This window comes from Vanessa atalanta, chromosome 1 (assembly GCF_905147765.1).
Source record: "Vanessa atalanta chromosome 1, ilVanAtal1.2, whole genome shotgun sequence".
In the NCBI taxonomy this organism is placed as follows: Eukaryota; Metazoa; Arthropoda; class Insecta; order Lepidoptera; family Nymphalidae; genus Vanessa; species Vanessa atalanta.
The window spans coordinates 11,543,416-11,562,774 of record NC_061871.1 but is presented as its reverse complement, the minus strand read 5'-3'; the positions used below and the strand labels follow the sequence as shown (position 1 = coordinate 11,562,774).

At 30.8% G+C, this 19,359-nt stretch overlaps 2 protein-coding genes across 9 annotated transcripts; one reads left to right on the top strand and one right to left on the bottom strand.

The window, feature by feature from the left end:
* The first annotated feature begins 79 nt into the window (after window positions 1–79).
* Window positions 80–1,681, top strand: LOC125065634 (metallo-beta-lactamase domain-containing protein 1). The gene is made up of 5 exons (XM_047673370.1): window positions 80–152; window positions 327–565; window positions 927–1,091; window positions 1,195–1,308; window positions 1,432–1,681. The coding sequence occupies exons 2-5, from the start codon at window positions 415–417 to the stop codon at window positions 1,635–1,637; spliced, it is 636 nt and encodes a 211-aa protein (XP_047529326.1). The 5' UTR covers window positions 80–152; window positions 327–414; the 3' UTR covers window positions 1,638–1,681.
* Window positions 1,682–1,868: 187 nt separating this feature from the next.
* On the bottom strand, window positions 1,869–17,114 carry LOC125065590 (sodium/hydrogen exchanger 7). 8 transcript variants are annotated; one of them, XM_047673323.1, is made up of 17 exons: window positions 16,679–17,114; window positions 16,284–16,439; window positions 16,009–16,169; window positions 14,756–14,971; window positions 11,785–11,858; window positions 10,316–10,457; window positions 9,574–9,679; window positions 8,775–8,977; window positions 8,497–8,608; window positions 8,040–8,199; window positions 7,473–7,524; window positions 5,968–5,997; window positions 5,064–5,138; window positions 3,761–3,949; window positions 3,568–3,651; window positions 3,295–3,370; window positions 1,869–3,209 (listed from the first exon to the last, which is right to left on the bottom strand). In XM_047673323.1, exons 1-16 carry the CDS (start codon window positions 16,905–16,907, stop codon window positions 3,332–3,334), a joined length of 2,028 nt encoding a protein of 675 aa, XP_047529279.1. In that variant the 5' UTR covers window positions 16,908–17,114; the 3' UTR covers window positions 1,869–3,209; window positions 3,295–3,331. The 8 variants fall into 8 exon arrangements, with proteins under 8 accessions (XP_047529279.1, XP_047529261.1, XP_047529271.1 ...); XM_047673305.1 differs by lacking the exons at window positions 3,295–3,370; window positions 5,064–5,138 and adding an exon at window positions 5,530–5,598; XM_047673315.1 differs by having other exon boundaries at window positions 1,869–3,370.
* Between the last annotated feature and the right edge of the window lie 2,245 nt (window positions 17,115–19,359).

The window sequence follows — 19,359 nt, the reverse complement described above, 5'->3', positions numbered from 1 at the left end:
CTACATAACAAAGTCTCACTGGTCGTTTCTTGAATTTATTTTAGAATTTAACCTAAAAATAACCGAGAAAGACAGCTGGGAAAAGAGAAAATCGACAGGTGAACTGAAACTAAAGAAGTTTGAAAACTGTCAGTAATGTTTATCATATATAGGTATTCAAATGATAATTAAATAATACTTATTCTAAAAACAAGTAGTTTAATTTTGTAATATTAGAAACAAATTGGATAGAACATTTAATTTGTACATTATTTAGAATTACGAATGCATCGCAATTTATTTTGTTATTCTGTCAGTTGTCATTAACTCTTGTCTCTTTCTGACAGGTACCTTACTTCAAATGTCATAATGATAAAGTTATCTAGTTATAAACAAAATACAAAACAACTTAATGTTACTAAAACAGTATAAATTATGTTTACCATTGTAGTCTTGTATGATGGATATTCAGATCTCAAAAATGAACTTGAAATGTGTGCAAATTGTAGTTGTACACTTATAAAAGGTTGTAATAATATAATAGTGGATACTATGACTCCATGGGACTCAGATAAAATAGTTTCTGGTGAGTAAGTATAATTTTTGATAGTCCAAGCCTTATTTAAAACTGTAGGACTAGAAGTTCCTAGTCCCTAGAACCAGTGGCGTAGATATCGTAGGGCCGGGTGGTGCAGTGTACTCTGGCCCCGGAGGTCAGGGGGTAACCTAAGAGTTGAAAAGAGCGGATCAGACAATTCGCCAGCTCCTGAAGCTTGAACACCTCGACCCTACTCACAACTGCTTTTTTTCCTATCTATAATTTTAAAGGGCAATATAAGTAAAAGAGGTGGTGGAAAGGTTTTCTATGCACCCTTGCCCACTTAACTACGCCACTACCTAGAACCCCTTATCTCTAGAATTTATTTTCATATTATTATTTTTTCTAGCTCTTAAAAAAGAAGATCTCACTGTTGAAGATATTAATTATGTCATATCAACACATGGGCATTCAGATCATACAGGCAATAATAATCTTTTCCTCAAAGCAAAACATATTGTTGGTTTTAGTGTTTCCTATAAAGACAATTACTACTTACATCCTTTTCAAGAAGGTAATATTTTGTTATTATTATAATTCTACAATTGTATAATATAATAAGCAGACTTTAAATGTAAGTAAATTGATTGGAAGTATTATTTTCCTTTGTTTTACAGGTAAAGAGTTTATTATAAATGATGGTGTGAAAGTAGTACCAACTCCAGGACATACACTCACCGATGTCACAGTTCTGGTAATGAATGGTGCAAAAGAAACTGTTGCTATTACAGGTGAAATACTCTTATAATTCTTTTAATGTATATTGATTGATTAAAAATATCTAATACGTTTCTTTTTAAAATATTTTAATATATGTAAAAAAATACAACACTAACATTGCAAATCTGTTTAAGGTGATTTATTTGAAAAATTTGAGGATATAGAAAATCCAACGATTTGGCTTGATGCAGGTAGTGAAGATCACATTCAGCAAAGAAAAAATAGATCGAAAATAGCTCAATTGGCAGATTGGATTGTACCAGGACACGGACCAAAGTTTAAAGTTACAGATCAAATCAGAGAGTCCTTACTACAACAAGTTGTTAAGGATCAATCTTGATATTATATTTATAATTAACATATTAAATATTTTACTAAATTTCACTGAAATTTTCTATTACTCACCAAAAACATTCATAATTTTGTTTGTTTTTAAGTTACTTTTAAATCACATTACCAATTATTGCAATACAAGTTTTGATTTATTCGTAGGTATGTCGGAAAAGTTAAAGATTGTGTATGTGTATTATAAGGATTTTTCTCCACTGATGGGGCATAATGAAAACACTTATTTAGAATCAAATTTTATTACATGTAGTATATAAGAATCACTTTGTTCCATTTAAAATTCGGTGTCATACATTTTGTCTTCATATCTCTAAAGGATATAAAAGAATCATAAGCAATTAGCTAAATAACACAATTATTGTGTTTTTACAAAGTCTTATATCTAAGAGAAAATACATATAAAATGTTGCATTCAAAATGAAAAATGTTTAAAGTCTTCCTAATAGGTTTATAGACCAATTATAAATATAAGATATTATTTACAAAATAGTTTAAAATTAACAAAATAAATTCGAATACTATTGTACAACCATTTACTAATAACCTTTAAAGACCCATTCTATGGAGAGCCAATTTAATAAAGTTATTGAATGTTTATAAAACTCACTCAAAATTTTTAAAAGACTAGACTACAAATTATAGAATTTTGAAGAGACAATGGCTAAATATATATAATGTATATTTGAGACATATATTTTATACATTCATGTTTATGATGGAAATTATACATTTGCATTTTTTGTTACAAATATTGCGGAAGTTTAAAGTAAAAAAATATATATTTATTTTTATATATACTTATACAAGTTATTTCAATAGTACATTATGTTGTTACCACCATATCTAAGTAAGAAAGGATATTTATATATTTCATAATTTTTTTTTAATAAAACTATATATTATGTAATACTTTATATCAATATAAATAATTGGTTTTTGCTATGAAATGCAAAAGCTAAATTTTGTGAATCAAATTAGCACATTGTATGTATTATAATTAGACATTTAATGTATAAATCACAAACAAGCGCATATACTATAGATGAAGAATTACATATGCTTTAATTAGGTACATGAAAAGCGAAATACTAATTAAGAAATATTTAATTGTTACACTACTTTTGGTTTGATTTAAAACACCACAAACATATAAAGTGAAAAGGTTTTGCACAACTGCCGTTTGGTGGGGTATATATGGGCATATATTTTTATAATATATATTAGATTTGGTGCAAAGTCAGGATCGTAACTTGTACGTATGACCAACTATGACTACAAAAAAACAAAATAAAATACAAAAGCTTTAAATACAATACTAAGGGTAGGCGTGGCCGCTAATTACACTAGTCTTATCGCGGCACCCTAAACATTGTAGCTACATCAATCTGAAAATAGCAAAATACATTTTACAATCTGACAAGGGCGTCATTCGTTACTTAAGACGTTTTATCAAGAGATCGTGGCACGAAGAGTGTTAGAATTTTGTTACTACTTAACATTATATGTTACTGCCGGTGATACCTTCTACTGAGATTCTTGTATCCACAAGTCCGGGCCAAAGTTGCTGCGTGCAATAATAAAAAATAATAATTTTCCTATTAAAAAATCAAAATACGATGTAAAGTCTATGTACATCTAGAATTCTAGACCTTAAATCACAGCCGACGATCACTAATGCTACAATGCTTATACATTTCCATATCCATTCCGTATGTTATAAGATAGCTGCAACCAAAGAAAAAAATCACACAGTGTAACTAAAACATTAAAATTAGCTAAACAGTTGGGTTTTGCTAGAAATACATAAAACATAACACGTTTTGCTGTCTTTAAAAAATACGCAAATTTATATAAATATGCTCGTTTATACATTGTTATAAATATGTTTAGTTAGAAGTAATATGTATAATTCATAGGTATACCTGCGGGTCAATAGTTGTAGGAACAGGCTGAGGTTCATCAATACACAGGTCAGAATCTGAGTCGGTTCTTCTGAGGCCGTTATCCTAAATAATAAAATATACTGGATTAAATGTCGTCACAAGAAAATTAACTATTCAATTGTTTTTAAATATTACATGGTTTAAAAATTAAGTTAGTTACATCCAAACTTACCCCTTGCGTGTATTGTCTCGTGGTGGTCAAGAGCCTAGCGAGTGGTCTCAGAAAAGCTGGTAGTGTCTCTGTTAGGGGTGGTCGCGCGTGTGTCAACAAAGGCTTCAGTAATTTCGAGTCAATCGCACCCCAGAGACGTGCGAGCCTAGCTTTCTCGCCTCCTCCGTCTCCGCTACCACGTGGAGTATCCTGGTGCAAAATGAAGGCAGAATATACAATATCGTCCTAGATAAGGTAAATAAAAAAATTGATAATATTTTATAAATGTGAATTGTAGTTTGTCCAAGAGGTGATCCAAAATTAATGATAATTTTAATCTCCAAGTATGGTTTAAAATATTAAGCACTATCTTGTTTCAAGAACCAGAAACGAGATGCTTTTAACATTTTTCCATAGCAATCAATGCTTCACTATTTTAAAATTCAGTCGAGGCTAAAAGAAGCCAGTGGGGTAATGATCTGGAGAACACACTCAACATTCAGCCATCTTTGAATTGCTGTTTTTCAAATAGCATCGTAAGTTTGAGTTTATAGGCAGGCAAAACAGGAATTTTTCTGGCGGTTTTCTTTCTTGTTTTTTTTTTAAACAAAAAAAATACAAAAGCTAAAAAAGCAGCTTTTTGTATAGCACACATGTTTTGATTATCTTTTAACATTTTCAAATACAGTTTACTGGAAAATCAGTTCAATTAAATTTTGCCACATGAGAGTAAGTACTGCGGCATCAGCTAAAATTTACATGGTTATTTTTCGGTGGACAGAGAAAAGATTTTGACTTTTATCGTTATTTTCGATAAGAGATATATCAATAGATGAACTTCATGATTACCATAGCTAAATGTTTATCAAAGGTGAAAGGAGGTTTATCATCGCCAAGTTCCTTTGGAATAACGAGAAAATTTGATATATAAATAAGATTATCATTTGTTTTGGACCCCCTCGTATAATTGTTTACATATCATTTATATCATATACAGTCATTATTCCACGAATCTTCACAAATGAAATAATTAAATTATTTAATTTATTTAGATATATAAATTGCGAAAAACCCTTTGTCATCAGAAGTACCCAATTGAGAATTCGCAGAATGCTATATATAACAACATTACCCGTGTATATATTAAGAATATTAAGAGTTAGTAATTTTGAGAAAATTAGTTTTGCATCTTATTACCTTTTACCTTAATTTTTACGAGTTATGTTGTTAGTTATAGTAAGCATAAGCATGCACTGTGTGTTCCGTCACATGTCATGCCATTTGCTTAATCTTGAAGAAATTGAAGAAACAAGAATTTACATACTTCGTAAGAGTTTAGTTGCCAAGGCATAATCACTCCATTTTCGTCTTTGCCCCACTTAACTACCATGCGGCCATTCTAGACATTGAAACCAAATAAAAAAAAAATAAAGTAACATGCAAACTGCGGGAAATTAGATGTGAGATTGTGAGTTGTGATTCAAGTGTCTTTTTTGATCTTCAATATCTGTCAATTTTTAATTTTGGTAAAATGACGAAATATACCGTATCAGGAACTTTATAGAAAATCGTCGACCAAAAGAGACAAGATTTGTATGTTTTTAAGTAGGCTACAGATATTTTTTAAGAGATTGCTTACAATAAAGACATGCATAAGAAATTATTTTAAAAAACAATCTGTGACCAAGAGTTAGTAAGTGATATTGTTGTCATGCCATTGTTAGTAATTTGCAGGAGAGTTAAGTCATGACAGTTGGTATAATTGACATGCAGATAAGGATTTTCCTTACAGATGCCCTGTCGCTACTGGGCGAATGAGTGGAGTCCATATTTTGGAGGCCGAAACTTATTTCAGCAGGCTGAACAACAAATATTTTGATCTATAAGTCTTAATAACTCAAAGGTATCAGGGAAAACCTAACACATATTTAATGTTTATCTTTGAAAATATGACACAGGACTGGAAAGCATCGGTTAAAAATATCGTATTATAATATATAAATATCTTTTGTCAGTAAAACCACCATACAATAAAATGAGAAATTTGTAATTAAAACAAAAGTTCCCAGAACTCGTTGGTAGAAAAATATATGTAGGTAGTATGCGTATTAATGATTGATTGCGTCCTCAGATAAGTTATTAATACATTTGAGGTTTTGTTACATGGGTAATGAAAGCGGTCGGATGGGACACGTAAAGCCATGATACGTGTATATCTATGTACATACCGGTCTGCCTGTGTCCGTGGCCTGGTAGAGCTGCCACAATAATATATGATTAATCACATGCGCGATACCTGTATTTAGCTCGCTTTATATTAAAACCTGTACTTATAAACAGCAAAAAAAAATTACATATATTTTTACTTGGGAATTTTTTTTGAAAATATTTATTGATTTAAGAATATAATAAACAGGTTTTAATAAGAAAGCATAGATATACTAAACACTCCCAAATGCTTAAATATAATGAATAAAGTTAATATAAATGTCATTCACGAATCAATTCGTTTAGAAACCCCGCTTTATCAAACATTTGATTATTTTATTAAATTAAATTTAATATAAATATATACGTGTATTATTATTATTAATTGCGTCGCTGTATTTAAACAATAATATATCGAAAAATAAGTTCCATGTTTAAAATGTACATTTGGAGGTGCATAATATTTCATCGTTACTATTAATGATTTAAAAACACACTACATGACTGAGAGCGTAATTATTAAGTTTTAATATCATAGATGTTTACTTATACAAGTGACGTAACGTTATTACAAACAAAAAACGCAATGAAGAGTGATTATTCGAAAGCGACAAACAAAACAAGCAGAGGAAGTCAGCACTTCACTAGTAGTTATGTATTGTGTACATCGTATGTAAATTTTCAATGCAAGCTGAGATAAAATATACAATGTTATATATATGACTTATAAGATCTAAATTAAAAGCAATAGTTATTTAAATATTTTGTTTAGATAAATTCTAAAATAAGTAAGTAGTATTACTCTAAGACACCATCCAGACGGACGTACAGATAATAAAACTTTAGATAAACATATTTCTTGCGTTTGGTTAATGGTCTGCTATTTATATGACCGATTCAATATTAAAATTGTTAATGTCATCATCAATCCTTCTGTGGCTAGAAATATGTAACATTGTTTCAAAGGTTGTTAAGTATAATTTTAGATAACAAATACGTAATAGAATGTTTTTTTTATAACCATTGTATAATAATTTAATTATTTTCAACAAATATATTGAATTATTAAAAACAAAAAAAATAATTATATTTTCAGTACAAAATTACCATTGCATTGAATAAGTTATCTCAACTTGGTTCTTATGAAAGAATAATGAGGTCGATATTAAAAAAAAAAAATACAATATTTTATTTCAAGAATAACATTAGCTTTTAAATAATCTCTTTCGACAAATTAACTATTCCCAAAAGCCATATGTGCTGATAATAATTATTAACGAGTTAATAAGAATACCGATTTAAAAGCTGAAATATATGGTATTACAATTACCCATAGTACATTTAAAAAACCACTACTTTTTATAAACAAATACGTTTCAAGAACTACAAATATAAAAATGTATATACTGGTGTGAGATAATATTAATTAATACAGCGTCTGTGCATTTTAACTACTCATATATTTAATAACAATAAAGCGCTTCGAAGTGCATATAAATTTACTAGACAATATAGAGTTACTCACACTTCTCACGTCGCGGTACGGCAGAGCTTCGCTTTCGTCGTTTTGACCCTGTCTGCAAAATATATTTACAATTTACAACAAATATATTGGCAACAGTAAAATCATAACACCACTACTATATTCAATTGGAGCAGGAGTTGGAGTAGAATATCTTAATTTTTTTTTATGGCATGGTTTGGTGGACGAGCATATGGGCCAGCACATGGGTTAAGTGGTCACCACCGCCCATAGACAAAGGCGCTGTAAGAAATATTAACCATTCCTTACATCACCTATGCGCCACCAACCTCGGGAACTAAGATGTTATGTCCCTTGTGCCTGTGATTACACTGGCTCACTCACCCTTCTACCGGAACACAACAATACAGAGTACTGTTATTTGGCGGTAGAATATCTGATGAGTGGGTGGTACCTACCCAGACGGGCTTGCACAAAGCCCTACCACCGAGTGGTTCACACCTTCGCTCTGCACGCGAAACAATTCTCGTTTAGTATATCTTCATATACATAATTAAATAGCAACACTCTCAACCACTCGTATCCCAGTTCTCCACAAACAGAGCTCACCCGGTGGGGATGCGCAGGTAGGCGAGCGCGTGCGAGGCGGCGCCGCCCTGCAGCACCACGGTGGCGATGACGATGAGCGACGTGGTGGTGAGCATGGCCTGCCGCGCCTCCGACACCGTGTTGCGGATGGCCAGCGCGAACGACATGGCGCCGCGCAGCCCTGCGGGAGATCTCGCACTATTGTATTCAATTTGTCTATAGAAATTATTATAGGGCAGTATTGATATTGTCCTCTGCCTCAATGTATGCTTTATTCTATTAAAAAATTGCACTTTTTTTAGAAATGCTACAATAATTTATGGTCAGGCTGAAGCTAAATGCTTTTAAGCGCTTTTGGGTACTTATCGACTCAAAATTACACCCAAGGCGATAGTTGTAACGTTTAACGTTTAAATGTCCAGGGACGAGTCAATTTTTTAAATATTGTTTACATATGTTGTCCATCAGGGCCACTCACCCGAAAAGAAAAGCATATGCTGGAAGTTCATGGGGATCGGTGGTTTTCGACCTAGATTCAGTAGAAACGACAACGGGTAGATGTTTATCGCACGACCGAGAGTCGAAGTGAGCTGTTCTTATGTTAAGAAAATATATTTTATATAACACCAGTCATTTTACAATAATGTATAGATTTTCTTATTAAATGGAAATCATAAGAAAGTATTTGGAAGAAATGAATATCTCTTTTTTGTAATTATATTTTATAGTCGCGTGTAATTAAACATAAAAGGATACGAAGCCAGCGATGATGAACCACGGGTCGAAGTGGTGTTTCGGAAAGGTGAACATCGACACACCGATGTAGGTGAATATAAAGTTTTCGGCGAGGAAATTGAGTAGCTCGAACAGTTGCTTGGTTCTGTTCCGAGAGTCCGACGAGAGATTATTGTATGTGTAATGCGCTTGACATATACCGCAGAACAAAACTGCAACGACACCTGAAAATATGGAAGATACCATAGCAATAAAATAAATACATAATATTTGATATGGGTAAAACAGTACTTATTATATTGTACTTTGTATTATATGTATGTAGTGGGTTGAATCGTTTGTAATATGTTTACTTGGTGGTAGGGCTTTGTGCAGGCCCGTCTGGGTAGGTACCGTTCCATTACCAGACCCAAATGGTTTTCTGCCAAACAGCAATACTTAGTACTGATGTGCTCCGGTTTAAGGGGGAGCCAGTGCAACTACAGGCACAAGGGACGTATCATGTTTGTTTCCATTGTTGGTAACAATTACTAATTTTATAATTTAATTAAATTTTATGCTTGATTGTGACGTTAAATAATTAAATTATAATCTCGGAACTAAGTACGTATTGAGCGTTCATATAATCCACATTTGATTAAAATGAGTAATTATTATAAACAATTCTTCAAGGTTTTTTTTTTTTAATATAATTAATTTATTTTTTGGTGGGAGTACAAGAAGTAGGATACCAATTAGCTATGGTGGGATGGCTTAATATTATTATTGTTTTACTCTGTGGGAACTATATGCCATAATAAAGATGATTTGTAATGTTTACCTGTTAATTCGCAAACTTCTGCGATGAGGAAAGCGGCGTACGACATTAGCACGAACAGTGCGGACTCCAGAAGCGGCCAATCACGGACGTGCGTGAACTTAGTCATGTGTTTATAAGTTAAGGAATTATTTCAATTGGCAATTAATTGAAAATATATTTATACAAATAATGCAATATGCATATTATTTATAATAATAGCAATTAATATCAGATAATAGTATAATTTTTATTTAACTATGGCAACATAATTAAACATTTTGTAGGCTTGAGTTCATTGCCCTGACATACTTGTACTTGTATTTAAAAGTGCTTATAGCAGAATCCTACGTGAGTAAGTAAATAAGTACAGCAGCTGGATAAATTCCAGTTCTGGGTTAAGGTCGCATCTTTTCAATTGAAGAAGGTTTGGAGCTTATTTTACCACGATTCTCCAATGAAATTCTGTCTAAATATACGTGTGACAGCATTTCGATGTTTTCCTTTTCCGCCGAGCACAAGATTATTTATAAAAATCAATCAATGGTGCTAGTTGAGTTTGAGCCCATGAACTTCGGTTAACATTCACGGGTTCTAGTCACTGTACCATATTGGCTCTTTAAAGAAAGTGTTATGTTTATATTGACGATTAAACAAGAAAATATTTGAGAACATCAAATTCAAAATAATGTCTAAAAAAACGACGCCTTTTAATATGTTAAATGATATTTAAACTAAGACATATATGAGTATTTAAAAAGGATATCAATGCGGTCAGACAGCCTATAAAAGCACCGACGAGAAGGGACAGACTGAATATTCCAATAAAGTCTCCGATTGCTGCTAGGAATGCTGTTATTTCAAATCCACCGTCAGTCGAGTACCTTTTTTCGTAGTTCTGTATGGCACTAAAAGATAAAAAGAGACAGCAAATAAAACACACAGTAAAAGTGAGTTATGTATAAAAGTCATTATATAAAGGCCTTTATGTGAAAATTCCCAAGATTGATCGTGACTCTTTGGACTATTGTCGTCCCTATTCCTATCAAGCTTCAAGCTTATAAGAGGGGTGAAAAGGAATATTAGTAATTCCTTATAATATGACCTTGCTACTATTCTTTAAAAAATATTACATGTGGAATCGAATGAACTACTTGAATGCATCATTATTATAGTTAAATTAGCTAAGATATAAATGTTAATATTTTGTATACTGTGAAAATTTGGTAAAAACCTTTTTGCTTATTTTTTTTTCGATTTTCGAACAAAATTCAACCACTAATAAATACACGGCTTTTTACACTATTTATAAATCTAGTATCAGATTTAAATGAATTGTACTCAAAATCGTACCGTAATTAACTCTTAATAGTTTGATTAAAATCCAAGAAATTCAGATTTTATTCGATAATGCAGCTGATATATTTTAATTCATGAATATTATTTCAATGATACCCATTTAATGCGATTAACATGTAAAAACTTAACATTAAGTATTAAGATAAATGTATGTGCATTAAGACATTTTGTATTTACATAATAATAGTTCAACTTTATTTAAATAGTCAACTAGCCATAATTTTCATTTTAATAGCTTTTTAATGTATTAAAATATATAATTATTATCAGATGGAAAACCACATGTATATAATATAGTACTATCATAGATTGTTGTAAAACTATCCTCTTTATTCTCGCTGGAAAAACGCATTACGTGTTTCCCTCAGCGGAGGGAGGGGGGATTATGGGACTCGCCGATGCCCAGGACGACACTTTTGCGCCCTAGTACACCAGAATACCTACTAAAAAACAAGCGGTACCCTCTCCGTCTTTTCAGCGGGCGCCACAGGATCGTTTTCGAATGCTACCGTGACGATTGTAAAACCATCCTCATCTATATATATATATATATATATATAATTTATCCGATTATACTGAGACTATATTCATATATTAATGTTTTAATGCTCTGGTGCTGAACTAACGGCTTTAACGATCTTACGATTAACTTTTAAAGTATGTAAGTTAGGGAAATATTCCATATACAGAGCTGTTGTATATGGAATATTTAAAAACTAGAGAACTAAATCGTAATACAAATAATTCATCTTTATTCTTTATTTCAATAACTTAAACTTTGTAAACTACTTTCTTCTAATTTTGTTCGATTATAATATCTTTTAAAAACGATATAGTATATTTTAAAAATGTATGTCCGTTACAATTAATATTTACCCGCTGAGTACAAGTGCGACTGCATCATTGAGGACACTTTCGCCAAATATCATTGCATACAAATTGACATCCACCTGAAAAAAAAAAAAAATTTTACAAAATACGAATTTTGCCTCAAAGGTGTCTATTATGAAAACTTATACAATACAATACATTTCTGAATTATAATCAAATTTTATCGCATTCTGTAGTTGCCACCAATATCAATGTCACATATTAGAGCAAGGGTTCCTAAGCTTTTACAGAAAGTGTGGCTAAAGTTAAGGTAGGTTTTTAGGCAACTTCAGGTTATTTATACTAACACCAACTTAAAACTCACAACTGGAGACACAGAGTTAGCATCGCAGGTTGTTTTTGATAATAAATTGATTTTGTACCCATTTTATAATTTTCGGTGGTTTTTCCATGGAAACGCATAGGTTCCGCGATTCAACAGTGTTACACTACAGTGTTAGAATATATTCAATTTTAGTTACGAAATCTCTTAATTTATGAATGATAATAATATAAAAAAAACCTTTATTCGCTGACCAAAATATTTATAAATCATTTATAACACTATAATAATTTTAAATTAGTTAATTTAAGTAGTGTCTAAAATTCTTCAGCAAAGTTTGTTGGTGAGGTTGTCTTTCAACAAAAGCCTCAAGTCAAGTCAAGCCTAGTTTCTGCAATTCATTTCTGTCACGAGCTTTAAAAGAAGAGAGAGAGAGAAGTTTAATTGGATCACCCTGCTTGACGACCCTCTGAATACTAAATTCTTCCAGCTGTTCAAGTTGGACTTTTCCCGTAAAGTTTTTGTATAATTTTTTTAAGATTTTTAGGTATTTTTTTGTATAAATTGCTCAATTAATGTCCATATGGGTCTGTAGTTATTTATTTCATTTTTGTCTCCCCTTTTATATAGCAAGACATAGTGAACTTCGTCCATTGAGTTTGTTCAGTTATTATTTTGTTGGATACATGTTTTTTTCTTGCCCTTGTCTAAATATTCTATCTCTTTTCGAACATTTCTATTTTGTTTTTCATAATTTAACTGTCCTCGATCAGTGTAGTATTTGGTAAGTAAAAATACAGAACAGAGTTAAGTTTGTGTTCTTTTATAAATTGTAAATTTTGATTATTTTTATTTTAAGTCTTAGTATCTGTTTTACTATTAGACAAAGGAACAAACGAAAACGATAGTTTAAAATTTTTATTTTCGCACGTTGCGCAAAAATATTGGAAATATCTGGTCGTTGTTGAATACATTTTCATAATTACTATTATATTAATTACTTTCAAAACCGTACTTATTATTTGTGGAATTAAATATAACGAAACCTCCAATGAAAGTCTTTTATCTTTATAGCAAAGTTAGATAACATTCACAGGTAATCATTATTGTTCTTATCACAATTGACAGATAATATGTTTTAGATGTATTTTGTTTGACAATTTTAGATAAATCTATGCATATTAAAATGCCCTTTTTACATTATTTATTTCATACGCATTCTGGTATTTTTCAATTCATTTTCGGCTAAACATTAAAAAAAGTTCTCTCCCTCTAGTTTTGTCTGAGTCTATTGCAAGGTTCAGTTCATTGGTGCACAGCTTACATCCACGATCTCGAAGTTTTTGTAATATTACTAAATATACTGATTACGTTGTTTTATATCTTAGTTCTAGTTTAGTCGTAACTTGAACTTTTGGTTACTCGCGGCTTTATCTACCTGTATATATGTAGTTCACCAAGGAAAGTCTGGTGCCATCATTAACTTGTTTTGTGGTGATCAATCTATGCTCGGTATAAAGGTACAGAAAGAAGTACTTGTTCTGAGATCGTATTAACCTTATTAGAGCAGTTGCAGGTTGTGGGGAGCTCATCTCTATTTTAACTACTAAAGAAACTATTATAGGTTCTAGCTAATTCGATAATTAATTATAAATTGTCTTAGAACATTTTAATAAAGTTATACTCTCGGAATTGAGTACAATTTAATGCAAATAAGGTTACTAAGACTATATGTAATTTTAATAGCTATGATAGTCCAGTCATTATACATATAAGTTGTTCTTTTACGTGATTTCTAGATATTGTGCGGGGCTTAGTAAAAAGTCAACGTTAAATTGTCGACCAAGATTTTTTTTTAATTTACTCCGTTATTTTGTAAAAATCGCCCGATATTCGATATTTCTTTTGTGATAACTCTCACACATGACAAGAAAATTTCGATTACATATAAGTTAAAACATTTTTAACTACCGTTAATAGTTTTTGAAAATCGAACAAGTTAAAATTAAGATAATTTTTTTTCTCGGGACACATCGGAAAAATGTCTTGTATCAAAAGAAAACGTTTATATTACAAGAAAATATTCGGTATCTATTTTAATAGATTAGTTCAAACGGGTTGAAAAGTAATTTTAAGTGGGGTCCGAATACTATTGAAAAATTTTATCCAGGTTCCGATAAACTTACCATCTTTTTTTTTGTCTATTTCGACGAGACTATATTGTTAAGTGTATGTACAAATATTCGTCATCATCAAAGCGTGCGTTTGTATTATTACATAACTAAACAAGTCACACTAGTGATTGGTACTTATTTGTAAAACAAGGTACTAGAATAAGTACTAGAAGTAAACGTGGCTTTAGAATATAAAGCTAGTTATATGAATATACTGTCCCAACATCGTAAGTCTATAATTCATATGAAGTTCCCCTTCCACTTTCCACTTGCTTTTCGCGGTCCGTGGTCAACCCCCACACATTTAAAACTATTTAATTTTTATTAAACTTAAATATGATTTGGGAATTTTGAAAAAAGAGTTGAGTAGGATACTCAACAAACATTTTTATGTTTTTATTTATAGATATTGTTTTAAGTTTCTATAAATTATCTTGTATGCTTTTAACAATAAGCAATTAAATTATTAATTTATGACTATATTACTTGAAATTAATATATATTAAAACTCTTAACTTACCTTGAGTTGTGAGAATATAGCAAGAACTGTAAGCGGATCGGTGGGTGAAATTAATGCACCAAAATAAAGTGTATCCAGGAATGTGAAGCTGGCTGCAAGAGACGCCGGCATCAATTGCACGCAGCCATACATCAAGGAACCGATGACTAGAGCCGAGAGAGCTGTGCCTACCATGGCAAAGGTCAAAATTGCACCTAAGTTCCGGAAAAAGTATTTCTGTAATAAATAATCATACTATTAAGTTTTTAATATTATAGATAGGCTAATGAGTTAGCAGAGATATGCACTGTGAGAATTACAAATCTTTGTGCTTCAAATCAGGGGATCAAAGTTAATAAGGGAATCTTTGAGGTATAAATTTAAAGAAATTAAGATATTGACTGTTGCTTCTCAATATATATTCTGTAATGTTTTGTATGTACGGAAAAATATTAATGTTTTTATGAGAAAATGTGATTCTCATAACGTTGGTACAAGGAACAAACAAAATCTTGTTACTCCTGTTACTCGACTGCATAGAGTCAGTAACTCTTTTGTGGGGCAATGTATACGCTTCTACAACAGGATCCCAGAAAGCGTTCAAAATGCTTCTGTTGCGAAATTTAAAAGAATTGTTAAGGAACGCTTGTGTGCGAAAGGTTACTTAGGTTTAACTTGACAATCAATAAGAAAGTGTAATACTTCTATATTGAATAAAGGAATTTGAGTTTGAGTTTGAGTTTGAGTTTGAGTTTGAATATCTTTGATTTGTCTCTTATGATTTATATTACGCTAACAATTATTAGCGGAGTGTGCGCACACTCTTGAGTTAGAGTAGTATAAATTATTGGTGTCGAAATTATGAAAAGGGATTTGAAGGACAAGTTTATTTCATAACATTTGTTTAGCACATTGTACAAGGAAATCGTTAAACAAAAATATATTATACCAATTAATATAGGTAACTGATAAGAGACCCACATGTTTTAATACTTTGTATGAATTTTTATTGCTCTTTAAAAATTTTTTTATAATATTGTAGTTGAATTAAGTGAAAATTATCTCTGTGTTCCCAAATAAACAATGAATCATTCATTATCTAGACTAGATTTAGAATCTTTAATTTCATTGTTAATCATCGTTCTGATTATATGTTATTTGAAAAAATAATATGATTTTAATAATATCAATTATCAACAAAGAAATTTTATGTATATCTTATTTATGAACAATTAATTGTAAAATTGAATGAAATTTATAACTATAAAACTTACCCTTTTGAGACAATAACCAGCGTGGAATATTATGGGTGGTAGAATGATATTGAAAAATATCTCTGGATCAAATGTTGCCTTTAGGTCAATTTCATTTTGCTCCAAATTCACTATCTCACCCCGGAAACTGTATGCGTATGTCTTATTTGGTACAGGTATTTCTAAAATGACATTGAAATAATATGATGTTAATAATAAGTAAAAGGTATGACTAGATTATTATATAATTGTTTTAATATATGTTATTTTAATATAACATGCTTTAATATATTTACCTCCTGATGATATTTGGATTTTGTCAGGGAAGTGGAAACGCACAATGTCTGGTGGTACAGACAAGTTATACTTTGCATTGGGCTCCGGATGAGCATCAAGGTATGTGACTTGATTTGTACTTCCTGCATATCTAATGATTGCTCCTACTATTAGACCTAAGAAGAAAAAAAACAGACCAATAAATAAACCCTCATTTACTTGATAAAGAATAGTTGAATACATGCACTTTTGTAAAGTAGGATAAATATTTTTAGACTGGAGAGAAAGATAAAAATAATTTTGAGTATAACTGCGAACTTGCACAAGGATGAGTCTTAATGGTCAAGGCCACTTTAAACATCACATGATTATTTAATTACAACCTTAAACATTGATATTATCGAAATTAACTTACCATATATTACAGCCAGGCCAGTTTCGTGGAGCCAACTTACACGACGATGCTTAAATACCCATATAGTTAAAACTGTTAACGTTAAAAGGCAGGTGTAAATTAGCAAGTTTAGACTGTCTATACGATGTAGAAGAGTAGCCTTTGCATCGAGTGCAATATCTGCTCCTGATGCACGACATGATTTAACGAAATACAATAAAAGAGACACAGAACCGATTACGGGTTTCATTCTTGCACAATGAACAATAATATCACACCTAGAGGAAAATCGATTTTATAACTTTCATTATTAGAAATTCTCTCAGCACAATACTTATTCCTTTGATGCTGTAACTGATAGGTAAAATAAATTGAGCAGATAGTAGTACTTTAAATAGTGTTTACGTATTTAAAATGTAATAACTAGAAATACTGTTAGATTAAATTTTGTCAGATTGACAAGTTATGAAGATAGCAAAAATTGAAAAACAAACAACGACATCTGTTTCAAATTTACATCAACACAAAATGTAGCGTTCAGAATAAAATAAGTTACGCAATGGTAAAACGGAAATATGAATATATATTTATTATAACTAACAAAATAATTTTATTTTAATTTTTTATATAGTAAATTTTTTTTAGGCGAAAATACTCATTTACTCTCTTAAGGGTTATCTCAATTAAAGTACCAACGAATTTATTTTTATACAAAATAAGCAATGGCTTTATAAGATTAAAATCCAGTATAATTGACTGCAACCTTTGAAGAAAATTCAATGTAAAGTTAAACTTAGTTTTGAAATAAATCTATTACTGGGCTTATGGCTTCTATACTTTAATATTAATAATAGATAGAAAACTTATTAGTAAGGTTCCTAAAAATACTAATATATTTAAGTTTCCAATTAAAATCGTTTTTGAAATTTCAAAACCTCAACAATAGGCTATTTGATTGGTTTAGAAAATCCATTTTATATTATTAAGTAGAGATTAAGGAACCCAGTAAAAGTTGATTTGTTAATTCTAGTACATATTTGCTAAAATATATCAAATTAAAATTTACATATTTAAATAGCGCGAGAAAACGCTACTTTGACAATATGGCGCCGCAATGGGGTCGGTGACGTCACTTACCTCTATTGTAATCTGTGGCATATATAATCCATATACAGTAGGCAAACGAGGTTAACAAGCAAGTGACGTCAGCACAAGCCCGACCAATCAGGAGCGCTTTGATACGTTAAAAAAAAGCATTTTATTTAAGAACTTTTGAATAAATTAATTATATTTTCAACTTTCGTTAACAAACAACTATTTTTAAACTCATAATATACTGATTACAATAACTGACACTTTATTTTTCGCATAGTCAAATAGCTTATTCTTACGATGTGGGTCTCAGAGATTTTTTCGTAACATTTTTTTGTAACATACAGAATATTTTAATCAACTAATCCTTACTCCATATCACGTCAGTAATAACAAATGAGCACTCAAAAACGACGCAAACCATTAGTATGTAGATAATATTATGTAGTGTAGGGGTAAGGAGAAGTATTCTAGTGTAAGTGTATAAAAAGTAGCCCCAAAATTAAGATGGCGCACGCGCACCTGAGGTTAGGAGGTGAAATTTGAAGGAAAGTGCTAATATTCAGTACAGATAAAAGAAAATTATAAGAAATTCATGTCATAACAAGCATGATTCTTTAAAGAAATTTTGCATTTTACATATCAGTCTACTGTACTACTCTGTTCATGTTAATAAACAATTATTGTTTATTAACATGAACAGAGTAAACGTATCAACGATTATTGGTAGCCGTGTAATAAAACGCAATTCATTTAAAAATAATTCCTAGTTTACAAGGTTAACTTTATCTTACGACAGTAGTACAAAATACTAGCTACCGTCGCAATTTTGCACGACACAATAAGAGTTCTACTTCACTATATGCTTTGTAAAATAACAAGATATCAGTCATTTTTTAAAACTTAAATTAAATTGCTAAGTTTGTTCCGAAATACTGAATATATATTATGTTGATAAGAGTTTTAAATTGTAATAATCCTGGAATAATCTGCTCGTATCGTAATGTTTGGCTCAATCTTATTAAAAATGTCAACAAAAAACATCTTTTTAAAATAAGTACGGTACATAAGTACAATATGTTAAATTAAATTTGCTATTATATACTTATAGAATGTGGAATTGTGTAATTCTTAGTAGTTATGTAAATAATTTATAGTATTTCAGTAAGAAATAAGGATTGAATGTAGAGTGAAGGGCGGAAATTGACATCGGTGAAGGTTACAAAGGATATAAAAGTCGTAAAATTTGAAGTCGCAATATTTAAAATACTTTCTTTTACTTATTTAAAAAAAGATATTGACTAAAATAAAATATGAATCTGATTTAAATAGGTATTAATTTAAGAATTATGTTCCGTCACGATGTTCGATGTTCGAATGAAGTTGATTAGGATATAATATATAATTATACAGACATGTAGGTAGTTACATTACACTTAAATTAAATATTTTATTTTAAGTACTTTAGAGCCGAAATGGCTTAACTAAGATTGCGAGTTAAAACTGAGCAAGCACCACTGAGTTTTCATGTGGTTAATTGGTGTTTATAATTTATCTTCTTCTCGGCGGTGACGGAGATTTTCGAGAGGAAACTGCCGATGAAAATTTGC

Excerpts from the sequence above, each read along its gene's own strand:
- LOC125065634 (XM_047673370.1), top strand. The coding sequence starts at position 415 with ATGTTTACCATTGTAGTCTTGTATGATGGATATTCAGATCTCAAAAAT. Across the intron at positions 1,092-1,194 it reads CTTACATCCTTTTCAAGAAG|GTAAAGAGTTTATTATAAAT; the intron begins GTAATATTTTGT and ends TTTGTTTTACAG. Across the intron at positions 1,309-1,431 it reads AGAAACTGTTGCTATTACAG|GTGATTTATTTGAAAAATTT; the intron begins GTGAAATACTCT and ends AATCTGTTTAAG.
- LOC125065590 (XM_047673297.1), bottom strand. The coding sequence starts at position 16,907 with ATGAAACCCGTAATCGGTTCTGTGTCTCTTTTATTGTATTTCGTTAAA. Across the intron at positions 14,972-16,008 it reads CTGGTTATTGTCTCAAAAGG|AAATACTTTTTCCGGAACTT; the intron begins GTAAGTTTTATA and ends TATTTATTACAG. Across the intron at positions 3,210-3,567 it reads CTACAACTATTGACCCGCAG|CAACTTTGGCCCGGACTTGT; the intron begins GTATACCTATGA and ends TATTGCACGCAG.